This window comes from Lampris incognitus, chromosome 18 (genome assembly GCF_029633865.1).
Source record: "Lampris incognitus isolate fLamInc1 chromosome 18, fLamInc1.hap2, whole genome shotgun sequence".
NCBI lineage: Eukaryota > Metazoa > Chordata > Actinopteri > Lampriformes > Lampridae > Lampris > Lampris incognitus.
In genome coordinates, this window is record NC_079228.1 from 26227254 (window position 1) to 26243476 (window position 16223).

The 16223-nt window shown below is 46.7% G+C and overlaps 1 protein-coding gene across 1 annotated transcript; it reads left to right on the top strand.

The window, feature by feature from the left end:
• Window positions 1-1105: 1105 nt before the first annotated feature.
• Window positions 1106-3817, top strand: edn1 (endothelin 1). Its single transcript, XM_056298831.1, has 5 exons — window positions 1106-1215; window positions 1506-1644; window positions 1749-1886; window positions 2126-2233; window positions 2927-3817. The coding sequence occupies exons 1-5, from the start codon at window positions 1152-1154 to the stop codon at window positions 3063-3065; spliced, it is 588 nt and encodes a 195-aa protein (XP_056154806.1). The 5' UTR covers window positions 1106-1151; the 3' UTR covers window positions 3066-3817.
• Window positions 3818-16223: the final 12406 nt, after the last annotated feature.

The following is a 16223-nucleotide window of genomic DNA, read 5'->3' on the forward strand; positions in this document are numbered from 1 at the left end:
TACCCTGTTACTTGCTCTTAGCACTTATTGTATTCACTCATTTAAAAAAAACCTCTTTCTTTCACTTTTACTTTAGCACTGGTTTTGCTCTTGGATTCTTGTTTAGATGCACTTATGACCTCTGATGACTAGTAGTTCTCCTGATTTCCTATATTAAATGCACTTATTGGAAGTCGCTCTGGATAAAAGCGTCGGCTAAATGACTGTATTGTAATGTACTGTGATGTACTTTATTGTAATGTAAAGTGAAGTAATGTAATGTAATGTAATGTCATTGACAGTTGGTTGCCCAGTGATGATCAAACAAAACAAAAAACATCGTAGTTTTTCCACCTTTTTAGTTACCACCACATCACCGCTGGAAGCCGAAAGACTTGATGTAACCAAACCACCTTTGGACAAAAATGTTGTTCATAGACATGCCATGCAAAAGTTATGCCAATTTTTCAAGAAAGTACGAGCCCCCCCCCCCCACCACCACCACCAAGACCATTAGAAATGTCCACAATCCGCTGAATGAAATCAAAACGAGGCCATCCAGAACAGTCCACGTATCCCTCTCGCCGCTACTGTCTCTCGCTGAAAGTGTCGTTTGACTGCCACCTGCTGTATCAGCAGTGCAACTGCGCGGTCCGCGGAGCCCGTTTCCAAAGCTGGCACACGGTCACAGCAAGTCCCCCGGCGTCTCCTTCTCTATTGGAAACCGCGGAGGCATTTCAGCCTCCTTATCTCGGCTCGCACGTTGCTTATCAGTGACTATTAACAAACAGCATTGTCTGCGAATGAGCCGAAAGGACAAAACTGTATACACGCGACTGCGGGGGAGGAGGAGGAGGAGGAGGAGGAGGAGGAGGAGGAGGAGGTGGGGAGGTGTGGGTGGCGGGATGGGATGGGGGGTGGGTGGAGGTGGGGAGTACTTGTATAAAGAAGGGTTGCCCAATGTGGTTCCACACTGTCAGAGAGACTTCACAAGAGATGCTTCTGACGCTCGTCTGTCTCGAAGGACGCAAGCCAGCCTGCTCTTTTATTTATTTTCAACCTTGGAGTTCTCCGTCGGATTTTCCTGACAGAGTTTCCTCATTTTCGTGAAACGACGATTGTTTTTTGGAGGACCCAAACAGTTTGAAATCTATATAAAAAAAGAAGAAAAGATGGATTTACGCGTTGTGGTTTCCGTCGTATCCATGATGATGTGCGCCGGGACTTGGCACACAGGTAAGCTGAGCGCTGACCAGGTAGACCGCAGATCGCCTCGGAGGAGGTCCCTACCTCCATTAATTCAACCCAGCATTAATTATATCTTCATTTCGAATAGTCTCGATGTTCCAGAATAACTTCAGAAAGTAATCTAACAGCTACCCAAACGTATCGGCTCTGTTCCAGATCCTCTGAGCGAGGGTGTGAATACACTATATCAGCAGGCTTTAATCCGCCTGATACACAGCAGGTGAAAGTGCAAGTGTGATTTACTCATGATGCTAAATTAGTCCCTTTTTCCCTTGCAGCCGTGTCGGCTCCTGCAGGAGGACCAACCGCTCCCCCCGCGCGCCACGTGAGGACCAAGCGATGCTCTTGCGCCACCTTCCTGGACAAGGAGTGCGTCTACTTCTGTCACCTGGACATCATATGGGTCAACACACCAGAGTGAGTGTCCTTTACAGCCTAGACAAGATGTTGTTGTTGCTGTTGTTGTTGTTTCTCCTCGGTTTTCGGTACCAACGTGTTAACAGTTTGGATGTTCCGCTCAGGCGCATTGTCTCATACGGACTGGGAAACGCTCCGAGGAGGAGGCGCGCCGTGGGGGACTCCGCTTCTACAGACGAGGGACCTCGGTGCAAGTGCCTCCGCGAGAATGACAACACTTGCACCAACTTCTGCCAGCTCAGGTAAAACTTGTGCAATACTGCGATTTACCACAGTTCGAACTTGTTCAACTCCCCCTTAGGCAACCTGAAGCCTTTCCCAAAAACAAGTGTCTCTTTTTATGTCACCCACACCGGCGGTTACTGTGGCCCGTATGTGCACGCGCTCTCCCTCCCCTAACTCTCGGTGTGTTTAAAGCCATGGGGAGGAACAGTCGGTTGTGGTTCCACTCTGACCGAGTCGTGTGCACTTTTCCTCACAGGCGTGAGACATCGCCAGACAAGGTGATCCTTTCTGCCGGAGGCGACGGCTGTGCTGAGAGACGGTGCAAACACAAGCTGGCAGCCAACAAGGCAGGCGGGATTAAAAGGTAAGACAACCCGCTCTGACTGAAAAGAGCGAATACCACAAGTCTATTTGCAAAATAAATGGACACGGTAATTATAACCTCACGCAACGCGGAGCCAAATATCTCACGGCGCATAATTTCCTCGCGCGTAAAAGTGCGGCGCGCCTGCAGGATAGCTGCAGATGACGGCGCATGATCCTGTCACAGAAGCAGGAATTTCGACATTTCCATCCCTCAAGCATGAAATTCCAAATATAGTACGATGGATAGGCTTCTTTCTTTTTTCTCGAAGGAGGCAGAGGAGGCAAAGCTTTTACAGAGATTTTACGGAATTTCCCAAAAGTAAATTGTATTACTTTCCCTCACAAAACTGTCAGGCTGAGGGGTAATGGAGCTCCTCTCCGGCACAACTCTGCGCATGTACCGTCATGTTTCAAAATCAAAGATGGTTTTCTTTTTTCTTTCTTTTTTTAACAGTTTGCGGCGCCACGCGTCATAATTTGACACACTAATAGAGGAGAAACATGAAATTCGATCCGCCCTATTCAGTGAAAACTGTGTTGTGCATCTTGTTGCGTGCTTAGTGGTTTGACTGTAAGGGGATTAGCGGCCTGTTCCCCCTAGTTATGGTAACCTCTGGCATAACATAGATCGATGACCTGTTTTCTTTTCTGACTGACTGAACTGACCTCCCTTTTTGCTCTTGTCTAACAGGATGAGGGACGGCATCAGGAAAGTTGCATCACCTCTGGCTCTCAGGGCTCTCCTTCAGACCCGCCTGCTGCTGGAGAGGTGGCGGGCGAGACAGAGATACAGGGCAAGAGCCTGGGAGGGGGAAAACACTGCCCCCTAAACGAGACGGGAGGACCTCCAGGGGGACTTGATAGCCATCAAACCAATTCTCCAACCATCAGGGAGCCTGTTGCAGTGGCCCCTCCAGGTGGCATTGGATACCCTGCAAGCTGAATCCATGGTGGCTCAGTGGCTGCGGGGGGTCGTCTGAGCGGGGGGGCTACCGCAGCTTGGTTGCACTTCATACTGGAGATGGACAAGGTCAGAGATAGTGGGAGCTCAGGTGAAGAGAGATAAAGTGAATCGAGGGCATGGTCCTTACAGACTCAAGGACCCTTCAGTGATCATCTCAGGTGTCATGGTCACAGCGTAGACCCTGGTATCACTCCTTTGTACTCAGAACGATATAAAATCAGCTGAAGTTGTTATCCAGAGCAACTTTCAGTGGGTCAGCAGGTTTCATGCCTTCCTCAGAGGACACTTCAACTGGATATCGGGATCAAACATGAGACCTTGTGGTCTCGGGACAGTCTCAAACACCTACTGACTGCACACCTTAAACTTCAGCAGGAGTTATTGTGTGTACCTCATGGCACACCGCACTCACATAACAGACCATCCCATTAGGACAAAGTTCACTGTACTGTAGCTACGCAATAGAATTGGGAGTTTTGTACACCAATAGCAGTTACAGCTGCTGTTGTTACCCCGCTGTATCATAATTTAATTTTCCCCCAGATATTTTTGTGTACATTTTCACAGGAATGTACTTATTTATTCTTGTTGTACAATGTACTATAATGGCCATATTGGTTGCTCAAATCCTGTTTTGGTATTTGTAATTTCTATGAAATGTGTTATAAAATGCCATATTTTGGCAAAACTCTGAGAAATAAATTGCTAAACAGTTATTTAAATCACTTGATCAACTGCGTCGTCCTCACTGTTGCTCCTATCTACATGTAAACCACGCAGTACTTCATTCACATTGACAGTATAGGGTCTGCGGAGCTGAAATGGGACCTTTTGTGAACTCATCGATATACCATAGACAAGTCGAGAGAGGGAGAGAGAGGGGGGGGGGGGGGGTAGAGTCATCATGAAATATGATGACTGAAATTCAACTAGAAACTCAACAAAGTAAACAAGGCAGAGTGCAATAAAAGCCCAGTCTTTCATCTGTGTGCCGAACATGTGTACACGATACAATTTATCAAGCGACTCAAAAGCGGAAGTGAACTTTCTTTCCATCTGGGTTTTTACATTTTCAGATCTCAAAGGACCTTCCACAGCAAAGTCCCTTCTCACCCCTGAGCTACGTTTAGAGATCGGCAGGCTACCTTTTGGTCTCCTCCAGCGTGATTCTCTACAACTTTTGATGAAAAAAGTGACTTAGCAAAAGGTCATGTTTACCCAGTGAAGTAGTCACTCTGAGGCCATTCTCTTAACTGACTGCCTTGGCCTTTACAGACTCACCTCTGCTCTCTGTGGACCATAGAGAGATAACGGCCATTATTTGCAGTTGGCTGTTCCTTAATCACACTTAACCTTGGCTCAGGGGCCGTGTGTGTCTCTGTGTGTGTGTGTGTGTGTGTGTGTGTGTGTGTGCGCGTGTGTCTGTGCCCTAGTTTTTCTCCCCACAATGCAATATAACCACGTGGCACTTCCGCAGAGATCTTTAATTCAGTCTCGTTTCATTCCAGTGTGGTTACTGTTCACCTGTTTTATAATGACTTGGAGAGCCAGAGATAAAACTTGAGTTTTGGACCTGAAAGTTTGTCCCCTTGTCACAAAACTTTTTATTCATTTATTTATTTCATTTGTGCAAGCCTTTTGACTCCTTTGGCAAAACTCAGCCGATGAATAGCTGAATGGACTTATACTGGACTTAACACCATCAAATTCCGAGTAGCAGGCATCACTTGGCTCGCACTGCTGTAAATAACAGATGCTGGATTTTAAATTACATCAGCAAACATCATTTTCATACCAATACACCCAGGAGAAAGACAGCGGCGGATTGGGGCTGAACTCACTGACTCACGCTGGGTTTATTACACCGACTTCAAAGTGACTAGTCCTCAAATGACATCTTCACCACATCAGGCACCGAGGTGCATCTTTTTGCATCATAGAGATTATTGCTCTGTGAAAACCTTGCTTTAAACTGTAATTTGTGCCCGCTCTAAACATCAGCTTCGCTGGAGATTCATGTTGCACAAGTTGTTCTCGTCTCAAACTCGTGTGCATCTCAAGCTTGCTCTTGTCGGCGAGTCATCAGAGGCCTGCTTGAACTGGCAACGCAGAGCGATCCAATGCTAATTCGCTGAACAGTGTTATCTAACCAGCCCATTTAGCAAACAAATCCACGGTGAATGTTGCGCCGCTTAGTGTGTCGGGTGACAGTATGCTGTCACTCGATATGTGTGTTTTCCAGACACAACCATCGTTGTTATTGTTTTATGTATGAAAAATCTTTAGGGCCTGTCTGCTCAAGTAGACTGCATAGAGGAACTGATTAGAGACAGAGATGATGAACACGGATTCAAACCTGCAATGTTTGGAGCACAACACAGTTCTCTCTGCCAGTTGGAAGCCTCGGAGAAAGCAGCTGTTAATGGAGGAAGATCTGCCAATAGATTAATCTCTTGGGACAACAAAGGAAAATGTTATCAAGGCAACAAGGAGCTGGTGGGAAGCATGATACAGCGAGTTATTTGTCCACAACATGTTACATAATAGCAGAGGGTGATACATGGATGGCATGTCCGATGATGCCTTTCCATTTATTTTGGCTCCTTCCAAGCATTTTTTCTCCAAATACGTACAGCTATCCGGGCTTTATATGGTTGATGTAAAACATGAGATGAGATTATCCACAGAGTATTTCACCCCATTGTTATCGTCACAGAATAAAACCGTAACACCGGCTGTAAATGACAGTTTTATGGCAGCCATTTATGTGCCCATTGATTCCATAATCTGTTGTGAGAGTTCCATCAAAATTACAACCCAAACCTTTTGTTTGTTTGTTTGTTTTTCTGAATCCTTTGATGTGTGTTATCCTATCAATTTTGACATGAGGAAGCCACGAACATGGGTTCCATTGTTTTACAGAAGCGCCGCTCAAAGTGAATTTTCCCCACAAAGCCGAAGAGGTTAACAGCGAACCGACAGGCCAAAAGCCCCAGCACAATAGCACTCACCCTCTAAACTATGCAGCCCTATGTGCAGGGCTCCCTTGAGACATTAGCGTTTGACGTTGCTCATTAGTCTATTGAATAGGCCCCAGCACTAACATAATAGCCCATTACATCGCGAGGAATCTCCTTTTCTCGACAGGAATTCTCCAGCTCAGGAGCTGAACAATAGGACTCTGTGCAAGAAACGTCTGGGAGGGGTGGACCGGCCTCGACATCTGATGTCTGACCGACGCCCTGCTCTACCTCCACACGCCCTGTTTTCCAACCGAGAGCTGCAGCAGTGCCAACGCATCTCACGAAACCCTGCCATGGCTCAGTCAATGGGGATTATTTACCTGGGTTGGTTGAGTCACCCCTCCGGTCCCTGTGGGACAGGTATCTGGAGAGCTGATGGCCAGGGGAAACCCGAGTGTGTGCACATTATTGCATACTATTATAATTTTATTGTTTATTTTTGCAGGGACACCACGCAATTAAGAAGTAATTGCACCATTTGGTGCAAATACTTTTTAATTGCTAGCTGCTAGCTAACCCTGGAGGGATTCAGCCTATGTTCCTTTGGGCTGAGGGAACATAGGACTAACCCCATCCCCCTTAGCCATGTGGGTTGGCTATCAAATAGGTTAGCTATCTGTTGAGGTTAGGTTAAGGTAAGTGTTGGGTTAAGGTTAGGGTTTGGTAGGGGTTGAGGTTAAGTCAGGTTAAGGTAAATTAGGTAAAGTTTAGGTAAATTCAATGAAATAGGGTTGAGGGAACATAGACACGCTCCCCTCTGGAGTTATCTAGCAGCTAATTTACATCTGTTGTTGCCACAGAACAGCAAATACACTACATAAAACAGCACAACACAATAAAAGGCCATCAGTGTGAGATAAACGGAATCAGTATGGCTAGGGAGATTAACCTGATGTTGCCCTCAGATCACAGGGAAAGCCTTTTCAGGCCTGCTCTCTCATCTTACCATGGAAGTAAAGATATCGGAACAAAGGCAACCCCGGCCCAGAGAGATTCACGTCTCCTGGGCAAATTTGATTTGTCCACACACTTTAGCCAGCGCGACGACACACTTCTTAGAAAGTTGGTTGTGGGAATCTGCACAGGTATCTCTCAGCACTTTGTCTGACTGTAATCCGGTTCTTAGCACCGCCCAGCCCAGGTACTGTCTGTCTGCAGCTGTCTCAGGCAGAAACAAAACAACTTACCTGCAAAGTATTACGGGGATATCCTCCAAATATTTAAAAAAAAAACTTGTGCTGGCAGATGTGAATGTGAGACTCATTGCAAGTGGTCTGTGGTTCTACTCATCTGCTCCCGCCGTCTGCTCGGCTTGGCTGTAACTTGAGGTTGAGGAGACAGAGTTTGTTGTCATCTGTTGCTCATGTACACATTGAAAAGGGAATGTTCAGAATGCCTGGAATTATACACTTTGTTTGAGTAATTTGTTTTAGGGTGTAATCTGTGTACCCAAGCCAGTTCAGTCCAAGCGAGGATGGTAAAAAACTGTGTGCATAGTCTACACACTTTACAAAGCCCTCGTATATTCTGAACGCAGGATAATTCTTTGCATTTTTGCTTTAATCGGTAATAAGAGGTGTTATTCGCCGAGGGCTGCTGATGGAATAATTCGCCCTCTCTAAGGTTCAGCAGGGGCTGACAAGTAAAAGCCTGGAGGCCTGCCATTCAGAAACAACTTTTTTTCTCTCTCTCTCTCTCCCAAGCACAAGACCCAAACACAGCAATTAGAGTAATATTTTCAAATCTGGGCAACCACATTGCAGAACGTCAGCGTCACATCAAGTGCTTTCGATAAAATCGGAGCCAACGTGTTGGTGTATCTTGAGACTGTTGCATGTCGAAGAAAGGAGCAAGTCTCAATATGCATAACATTAGATGTCTTGGGAGCTACAGTAACACATTCTACGTTACTGTATCTCCCAAGACATCTAATGTTATGCGCACACCGAGACTGACGCATGCTGAAGAAATGAGCAAGTGCCCACAATGGAGCTTTGCGTGATGCTCTTGACCCATATCTTCCATTATTTCCTGATTTCCGTATTTGTCAATATTGAACGTTGGGATATTGGAACGAAAATAAATACTGCACTATCAAAGCAAACAGTGCGAGCAAACAGATACAAATCTGAACCGAGTCTCCGAAGATAAAATGCTTAGAAAGACATCTGACATTCACTGGCAGCTCCTGTGTTGCTGCTTGCTTTGCTCTTCGTTGTCACCGTGTTTGTTTACATTGCTAGGCAGGTGGAGATTAAGCTCTTGATCTGTCAGTCTTCTCTCGTTCTCTTCCCTTGTTTCAAAACACAGTCATTTATTCTACCATGCGCTGTTTAATTCTAAGCATTTTGTCAACATTCTGGATTTTTCTGTCCGTTGTCTTTGGCTTCACTCCTGTGAAAAAAACTTGGGAAATAAGTGAAAAGTTCATACTATATACCTGACAGAGGTCAATGCCCTCTATCCTTTTTCCACTCTCCCTTTTTTTTTTTTTTGGTATCCATCATGTCCTCAGTAATCTACACCACCACGGAAAATATGTGCTTTTATCTTTGGATCAAATTTGACAATCTTAACAGATTAAGACTTTATCTCCAAAATAATATAACCACCATTTAGAAAATTGGTGCCTTCTTTTACCAAAGGATTACGGGCATGAAAGAAGAGCGTACCACGACCAAATCAAGTCAAATTCTATTTGTTATCTAAGCCCTAAATCACTTTCAGTCCCAGAGGACTTTGCAATCACATCATATTCTCCAACAGATAAAAATAAAATAGATTCCAACATATGACAGACACCCCCTATCATCAGACCCTCGATCCGGATGTGGAAAACTCCACAGCAAAAGAAACCTTATCAGGCAAAACAGAACGGAAATACCATCAAGAAGAGCTTGATTCAGTCTACAACAGTTGTTAAAATTGTTAAATATGTTTTCATGGGGCATCTGGGTAGGGTAGCGGTCTATTCCAATGCCTACCAACACGGGGATCGCCGGTTCAAATTCCCATGTTACCTCTGGCTTGGTCGGGCATCCCTACAGACACAATTGGTCATGTCTGTGGGTGGGAAGCTGGATGTGGGTATGTCTCCCGATCGCTGCACTAGTGCCTTCTCTGGTTGGACGGGGTGCCTGTTTGGGGGTGAGGGGGAACTGGGTGGAATAGCGTGATCCTCCCATGTGCTACGTCCCCCTGGTGAAACTCCTCACCGTCAGGTGAAAAGAAGCAGCTGGCGACTTCACATGTATCGGAGGAGGCATGTGGTAGTCTGCAGCCCTCCCCGGACCAGTAGAGGTGTGGACCGGGATGGCTCGGAACAGTGGAGTAATTGGCCAAGTGCAACTTGGGAGAAAAAGGGGGGAAATCCAAAAAAGAAAAAAAGAAGTTTTCACAAAAAAGGAATCACCCTTTTTAAAGTGTTTTGTTTTCTTTACAAAACACATACAGAGCATTTTATAATGACATTTCAGAAACTGTAGTATCCTTGTTACAGCTATGGGCTACATACCACTTATGAAACAGGGTCACAAAAGATCCATAAGCCAACCTGCTGATGAGGGCGTGAACTGTGCAGATGGTCTGGCCCAAGCCTACTCCATCATGCTGCAGGAAAAGCAAGACGCGGGTTAGGACAGCGGCATTAAGAACCACAGGTTATTGTTTTGACAGGACGGCTGCCAAGTGATAAACTCCTGGGTTAGACTGATTGTGTCAAGTCTTTTTATACTCCATCATCGTCTTCTATAGCACAGCCTTTCATTGTCCACAATCATGCCAAAGTTCATGTTGGGGCTTGGAATTCAGCATGGCCTTCCAAAACAATTTGTGGTTGGGTCTGACATTAGTCACAACCAAAGTGATAACATGAGCCACTGGCCAGTCTGACTCCACCTACAGCATTTAGATACCATGGGAGTCCTTTCTTTCAATCTTGTTAAATTCAGGTATAATTTAGTACATTTTTGCCAGTATTGCCAAAACAAAACCATTGCATTGGAGTAATTTTAAATCATATGTTTTGGAATGATTGAGTTGATCACTGCCGATCAGATTACATAGACTCGTAGACTGTTGACGCATACATGCTCATAATTAATGCAGTGGTAAAGGCAAACTTCGTCACTGACAGTCAGAACCTTTTCCAAGTCTTTGTTGCAACAGGGAACACAATGTCATTGCGCCATGCGTCATACCGTCATATTTTTGTTCTGATGTTTCACACCTCAAGACAAGAAAAATCTAATTAAGACTGCTACAAGTGCAGACTTCAACATGGTTACAAGCAAAAGAAAAAAGAAAAAAAAAGAGTTTGGTTGTTTGTTGGTTCAGTGGAAGGTCAGCAACCCCAATCCCATCCTGAGGCAGGGGAATGTGGGAAGAACAACAAGGCAGGACCGGCTGTTGGTTTGGTTTCTAAAAATACAGGATAAATACGGGATCTGGCAAAGAGGGGGAAAAGGGAGGCCTTTGACAAGTACGCACTGGTACAACATGGAGTAAATGGTGATGTGAAAGGAGGAGCAGTGCACGTCAATGAGTCTGTGCAAAGTACACTAATGGGAGAGAAGGTGGCCTGTAAGTTAGACTGTGGAAGTTGCGAGAAAACAGAGACGAACAACTTCTCTCTTTGACTACACCAACATGTGTGTTATTTATTGCTGCACTAGCGATCAACCCAAAAAACACAATGGCGCTACCCATACAACAAAAACACTGAAAAACTAAATTACCCCAATGTTGCCGCGTTACGATGGCTATACACTGAGGTCTTAAAGTGACTCAACACAAAAAGTCACATAACATACAGTACATGTTGAACAACACAACAAACGACAGGCTATGGTGAATTATGTCCATAAGCCCATTAAGTATCCACTACATGCGTCTCCCCAGAATTCACCTTAATAGGAAGAGCTGACGTAGTAGGGCTGGATGGCCTGGCTGGAATGGCTCCGCCGAACAGGAGCAGAGGCCGGGGCACCCACTGGGGGAGCATTAGGAGGGCCTGTGGCAGTGTGTGGACAGGGTAGCAGGGTGCACCACCGTGGGGGCCGGGGTAGTCCAATGGGACAGTCCAAGTCCAGGTGAGCTGGCTTAAGGCAGTCCACAGAAACATGCTCTAGCTTGCCACTGATCTCTACCAAGAAGTGTTTCTCCCTGGTCATGGAATGGGCCATGGTAGGGATATTGAAGGGGTCCACGGTGGGTGCTGTGGCAGATGAACATATACTCCACTGCCTGTGGGTTGGCCAGAACGTGAGACTGCGGGAGACCATGGTGCGACATGAGGACAGGTGCAAAGGCTCTGGTGCTGTCCAAGAGCGTGGGTTGCTGTTAGGTCATAGACAAAGGGGATGTGGCATTGGGGATGAAATCCTCCAGGACCTGCAGCGATTGGCTGTAAAGAAGTTCAGTGGACAAGGACTAGAGGTCATCCTTGGGAGTGGTCCTGAGGCCCAGCATGACCCACAGGAGCCTGTCAGCCCAACTATTGTCTCTGAGGCTGGCCCGAAGAGTGGCCTTCATGGAGCGATGGAACCACTTGCACAACCTGTTAGATTACAGGTGGTACACAGTGGTGCATTGGAGCTTCACCCTAGGTGACTTCACCCCCTGCATTTCAGAGCTCAGACATGAACTGTGAGCCTTGGACAGAGGAGAGGTCAGATGGGCCACCGAACCAGGTGCTCCAAGTTCCAATGAATGCCCAAGCTACCCTGGTGGATGTTGTTGAAAACAGCCGGATGGTTTCCGGCCGTTGAGTGCCCCTGTCCACCATGGTGATGAGGTGCGTGAAACTGTGGGAGAGAGGTAGGGGGCCCACCAGGTCCAAATTAACGTGGTCAACCCTCCTTTTGGGCGCCGAGAACTGCGCCATTGGAGCTTCGGTGTGGCGGTGCACCTTAGAGCACTGGCATTCCACGCAGGTATCCGCCTAGTCTCTCATGTCTTTTTTGGGCCCATGCCAGACAAACTTGGCCACCACTAGTTGTTGAGAAGGCTTCCTGACTGGGTGTGAAAGGCCACTGACAGCGTTGAACACCTGCCGCTTCCACCTGGCAGGAATGAGGAACAAGGGCTGACCTATGGAGATATTGTACAGGAGCGTAGTGCCAGTGTTGTCAAAAACCTCGCTCTCTAAATGCAGTCCTGTGACAGCTGTCCTGTAAGCCTGCACTTTCGGGTCAGAGGCCTGATCAGCTTCCATGTGGGCATAGTCAAGTTTCAAGTGGACAGCCCCTTTGAAGTCCCGCGAAAGGCCGTCGGTAACGAGGTTGATTTTGCCAGCAACATGTGTTATGTCTGTGGTAACTCCGAGATGAAGGAGAGCTGTCGCTGCTGGCGGACGGACCATGGCTCAGTTACCTTAGCCATAGCAAACGTGGTCCACAAATTCCATGAATTACTGGGCCTCCAGCAGGGAACAGAAGTGTCGGATGGCGAGGTAGAGGCCAAGGAGCTCTTGGTTGAAGGTGCTGTATTTCTGCTCATTGGAGCGCAGCTGTTGATTAAAGAAGGCATGCAGCTGCCAGGCACTGTTCAACCACGATCCATGCACTGCGCCGACAGCTCGGTCCAAAGCATCCGTGGTGATGATGATCAGAGCCTTGGGTGATGGGTGCACCAGCATTGTCGCATTAGCCAGAGCAGTCTTGGTGTTTGCAAGTACCTAGTCCCTCTCTGCTGACCAGTTCACAGCATGCTTGGCGGCCTTGCCTTTCATGGCCTCATAAAGGGGCCACATGAATTGAGCAGCCTGGGGAATGAAATGGTGGTGAAAGTTCACCATGCCCAGAAACTCATGCAGGGACTTCACCGTGAGTGGGTGTGGAAAGTTTGTGACGGCAATCACCTTCGACGAGAGGGGGGACCGCCCTGTCTTTAGTGACACAGTGTCCGAGGAAGTCAGTGGTAGTCAGTCAGTCTGAACTGGCACTTGGCCAGGTTGATGATGAGGCCATGGTGGCTGAGCCGCTCGAACAGAGTCCGTAGGTCTGAGACATACTCTCTCCTGGAGGTGCTGGCGATGAGGATGTCATCCAGGCAGACGAATAGGAAAGGCAGGTCATGCAGCATGGAGTCCATGAGGTGCTGGAAGCTCTGCGCGACGTTTTTGAGGCTGAACGACATGTGCAGGAACTCGAAAAGGCCAAACGGGGTGATCACCGCAGTCTTGGGAACATCTGCCAGGTGGATAGGGACCTGGTGGTAGCCACGGACGAGGTTCACTTTTGAGAAGATGACCTTTCTAGCCAAGCGGGTGGAAAAGTTCTGGATGTGTGGAACTGGGTACCGGTCAGGTGTCCACATGCCCCATGCCATAAGTGTGAGTGGGGCTGCCGTTGTGGCATCCAGGAGGGGCACCGTGTCTTTCAACCAGCATGTCCATTCCAGAGGTGTGCAGGATGCTCCATTGCGTGCCCATGTCACACAGAAACCACTGCGGCGTCGTGGATGAACAGCAGCCTGTTTGCTCAGCTGACGCTCATGGACACTACTGAGCACTGGCCCACCATGCTGAAGCTGCATGGAGGAGGGCACTTACTGGATTTAGAGCCAAACCGCTCCTGGTGAAAACTTGGGCCGGTGGTCCGCTGTTGCTGCTGCTGCTGCAGTTGCTGTTGAGTCGCTGTTTCTGTGGCAGTGACAACTGCTGTGTCCCTCGGCGAAGATGAGTTGAGCCGGGCTGGGTCAAGCACGACCGCCCAGTGTTGCTTACTGGCAGAGAAAAACTTGTCGGCTTTGTGGCTGTGTTAGCCATAGCCGCACGTACCTGCATTGGTAGTGTTTACATGAATAGTTCAGTGAAGAGGAAACACGGCCTGTGGTTTCCCAGAAGAGCTAGCATGCTGTCTATCAGTTCAGAAGGCTTTGAGACATCCAGGCAGTACAGAGAGAGGAGCTGACAAGCATGCTTGGCTTCAGTGAGGCCAAATGTCTCAAGCAGATACGCCTTCAGTGCCTCATATCTGCCTTGTTCTGGAGGGTCCTCAAGGATATTTATGACCCTGGCCACTGTTAAGCTGCTGACAACATAATAATTTGTGGTATCTGCAGTGACCTCCCTGAACACAAACTGCGCTTTTGTCTGTGCAAACAAGGCCACGGCTTGCATTTCCCAGAACTCCCGTAGCTTGAGCGAGACTGCACTTATCGACATGTTCGTGAAGAGAATTTCTCTTGAAACATCCAGTAGAAAGCAGGGTCACCAGTGTGGAAGTTGCAAGAAAACAGAGACGAACAACTTCTCTCATTGACCACACCAATACGTGTTTCAGCTGCTCCTGTTAGGGGTCGCCACAGCGGATCATCCGTTTCTATCTCTTCCTGTGCTCTGCAGCTTCCTCTGTCACACCATCCACCTGCATTTCCTCTCTCACCACATCCATAAACCTCCTTTTTGGCCTTCTTCTTTTCCTCTTCCCTGACAGCTCCATATTCAGCATCCTTCTCCCAATATACCCAGCATCTCTCTTCCACACGTGTCCAAACCATCTCAATCTTGCCTCTCTTGCTTTGTCTTCAAACCGCGTAACCTGAGCTGTCTCTTTAATATACTAATTCCTAATCTTGTCCTTCTTCGTCACTTCCAATGGAAATCTTAGCATCTTGAACTCTGCCACCTCCAGCTCCGCCTCCTATCTTTTCATCAGTGCCACTGTCTCCGAACCATATAACATAGCTGGTGTCACAACCATCTTGAAAACCTTCCCTTTAACTCTTGCTGGTACCCTTCTGTCGCAAATCACTCCTGACACTCTTCTCCACCCACTCCTCCATTTATTGTTGCACTAACTATCAACCCCAAAAACATGATGATGCTGCCCATACAACAAAAATATTGAAAAACCAAATTACCCGTAACGTCGCCGTGTTACCATGGCTACACACTGAGCTTTTAAAGTGAGCGAGTCAACACAAAAAGTCACATAGCAAAACGATACATGTTGAACAACACAACAAACGACAGGCTTTGGTGAATTATGTCCATAAGTCCATTAAGTCTCCACTACAACATGTTAAAGAGGCTACAGCTCGTAAAAAAAGAAAACCATACAAATTTGGGTACCACTTTATAAGACATAAGACTATCCTTATGAAGGGTTTATGAATGGTTTATAATTAGTTTATTAATTAGTCTGTGAATGTTCTCATTCATCCAGGTCATGGTTATCCAAAGGAGTTGAATCAAGTGCAACTTTATTAATTAGGTCGTGAACACTTTATAAATCATTGATAAATAACACATTAGATAAAGGGGGCAACACTGACCTGTTGTTTGCCAAATAGTGAGCCCACATTTATCTGTACTGTTAAGCCGCAGCTCTCATTGCTTACTTATCTAGCAACTAGCAAGACCTGCTAGCAACTAGCATGACCTGAGATTTAACAGAATAGAGAGATAAAAAGTACAGGTGACAGGCATTGGCATAAGGCATGGGCGTAAGCTAGATAAAAAAAAAAGGCAGCAGTAACTTGATCTTGCCAAATAGTGAGCCCACATCGATGTATGAAAACGGTGTTATAACTTGCGTATATTTGTTTATTAATGATTTATAAAGTGTTTATAACCTAATTATAAACCATTTATAAATCCTTCGTAAGGGTAGTATTATTGTAAAGTGGTACCCAAATTTGATTGTTTGTGATGTAAAGTGGGTCTGTCACTGCCCTCTGGCTGAAAACATGCCTGTATGGAAAAGCAAACTACATGTTTGAAAAATTCCCATAGGGGATTCCTCGTGCTCATAAGACCCTTGCATGTAAAGACAAGGCCCCAGCAGGCATCGATGGCTCACACTTAATGATAATAGTGCCTTCGGGCAGCACGGCACCCATGAGGATCCAACCAAATTCAGAATCTCTGTCAGCAAACATTCCTGCTGCTGCAGAGTCCAAGAGCAAAACGCTGCATCGCTACCAGCTCACGAGATGCTGTGGTGGTGGTAATCCTGCACGCTAACCTATCTGTGGAAAAGGGCAAAGAAAAAAAA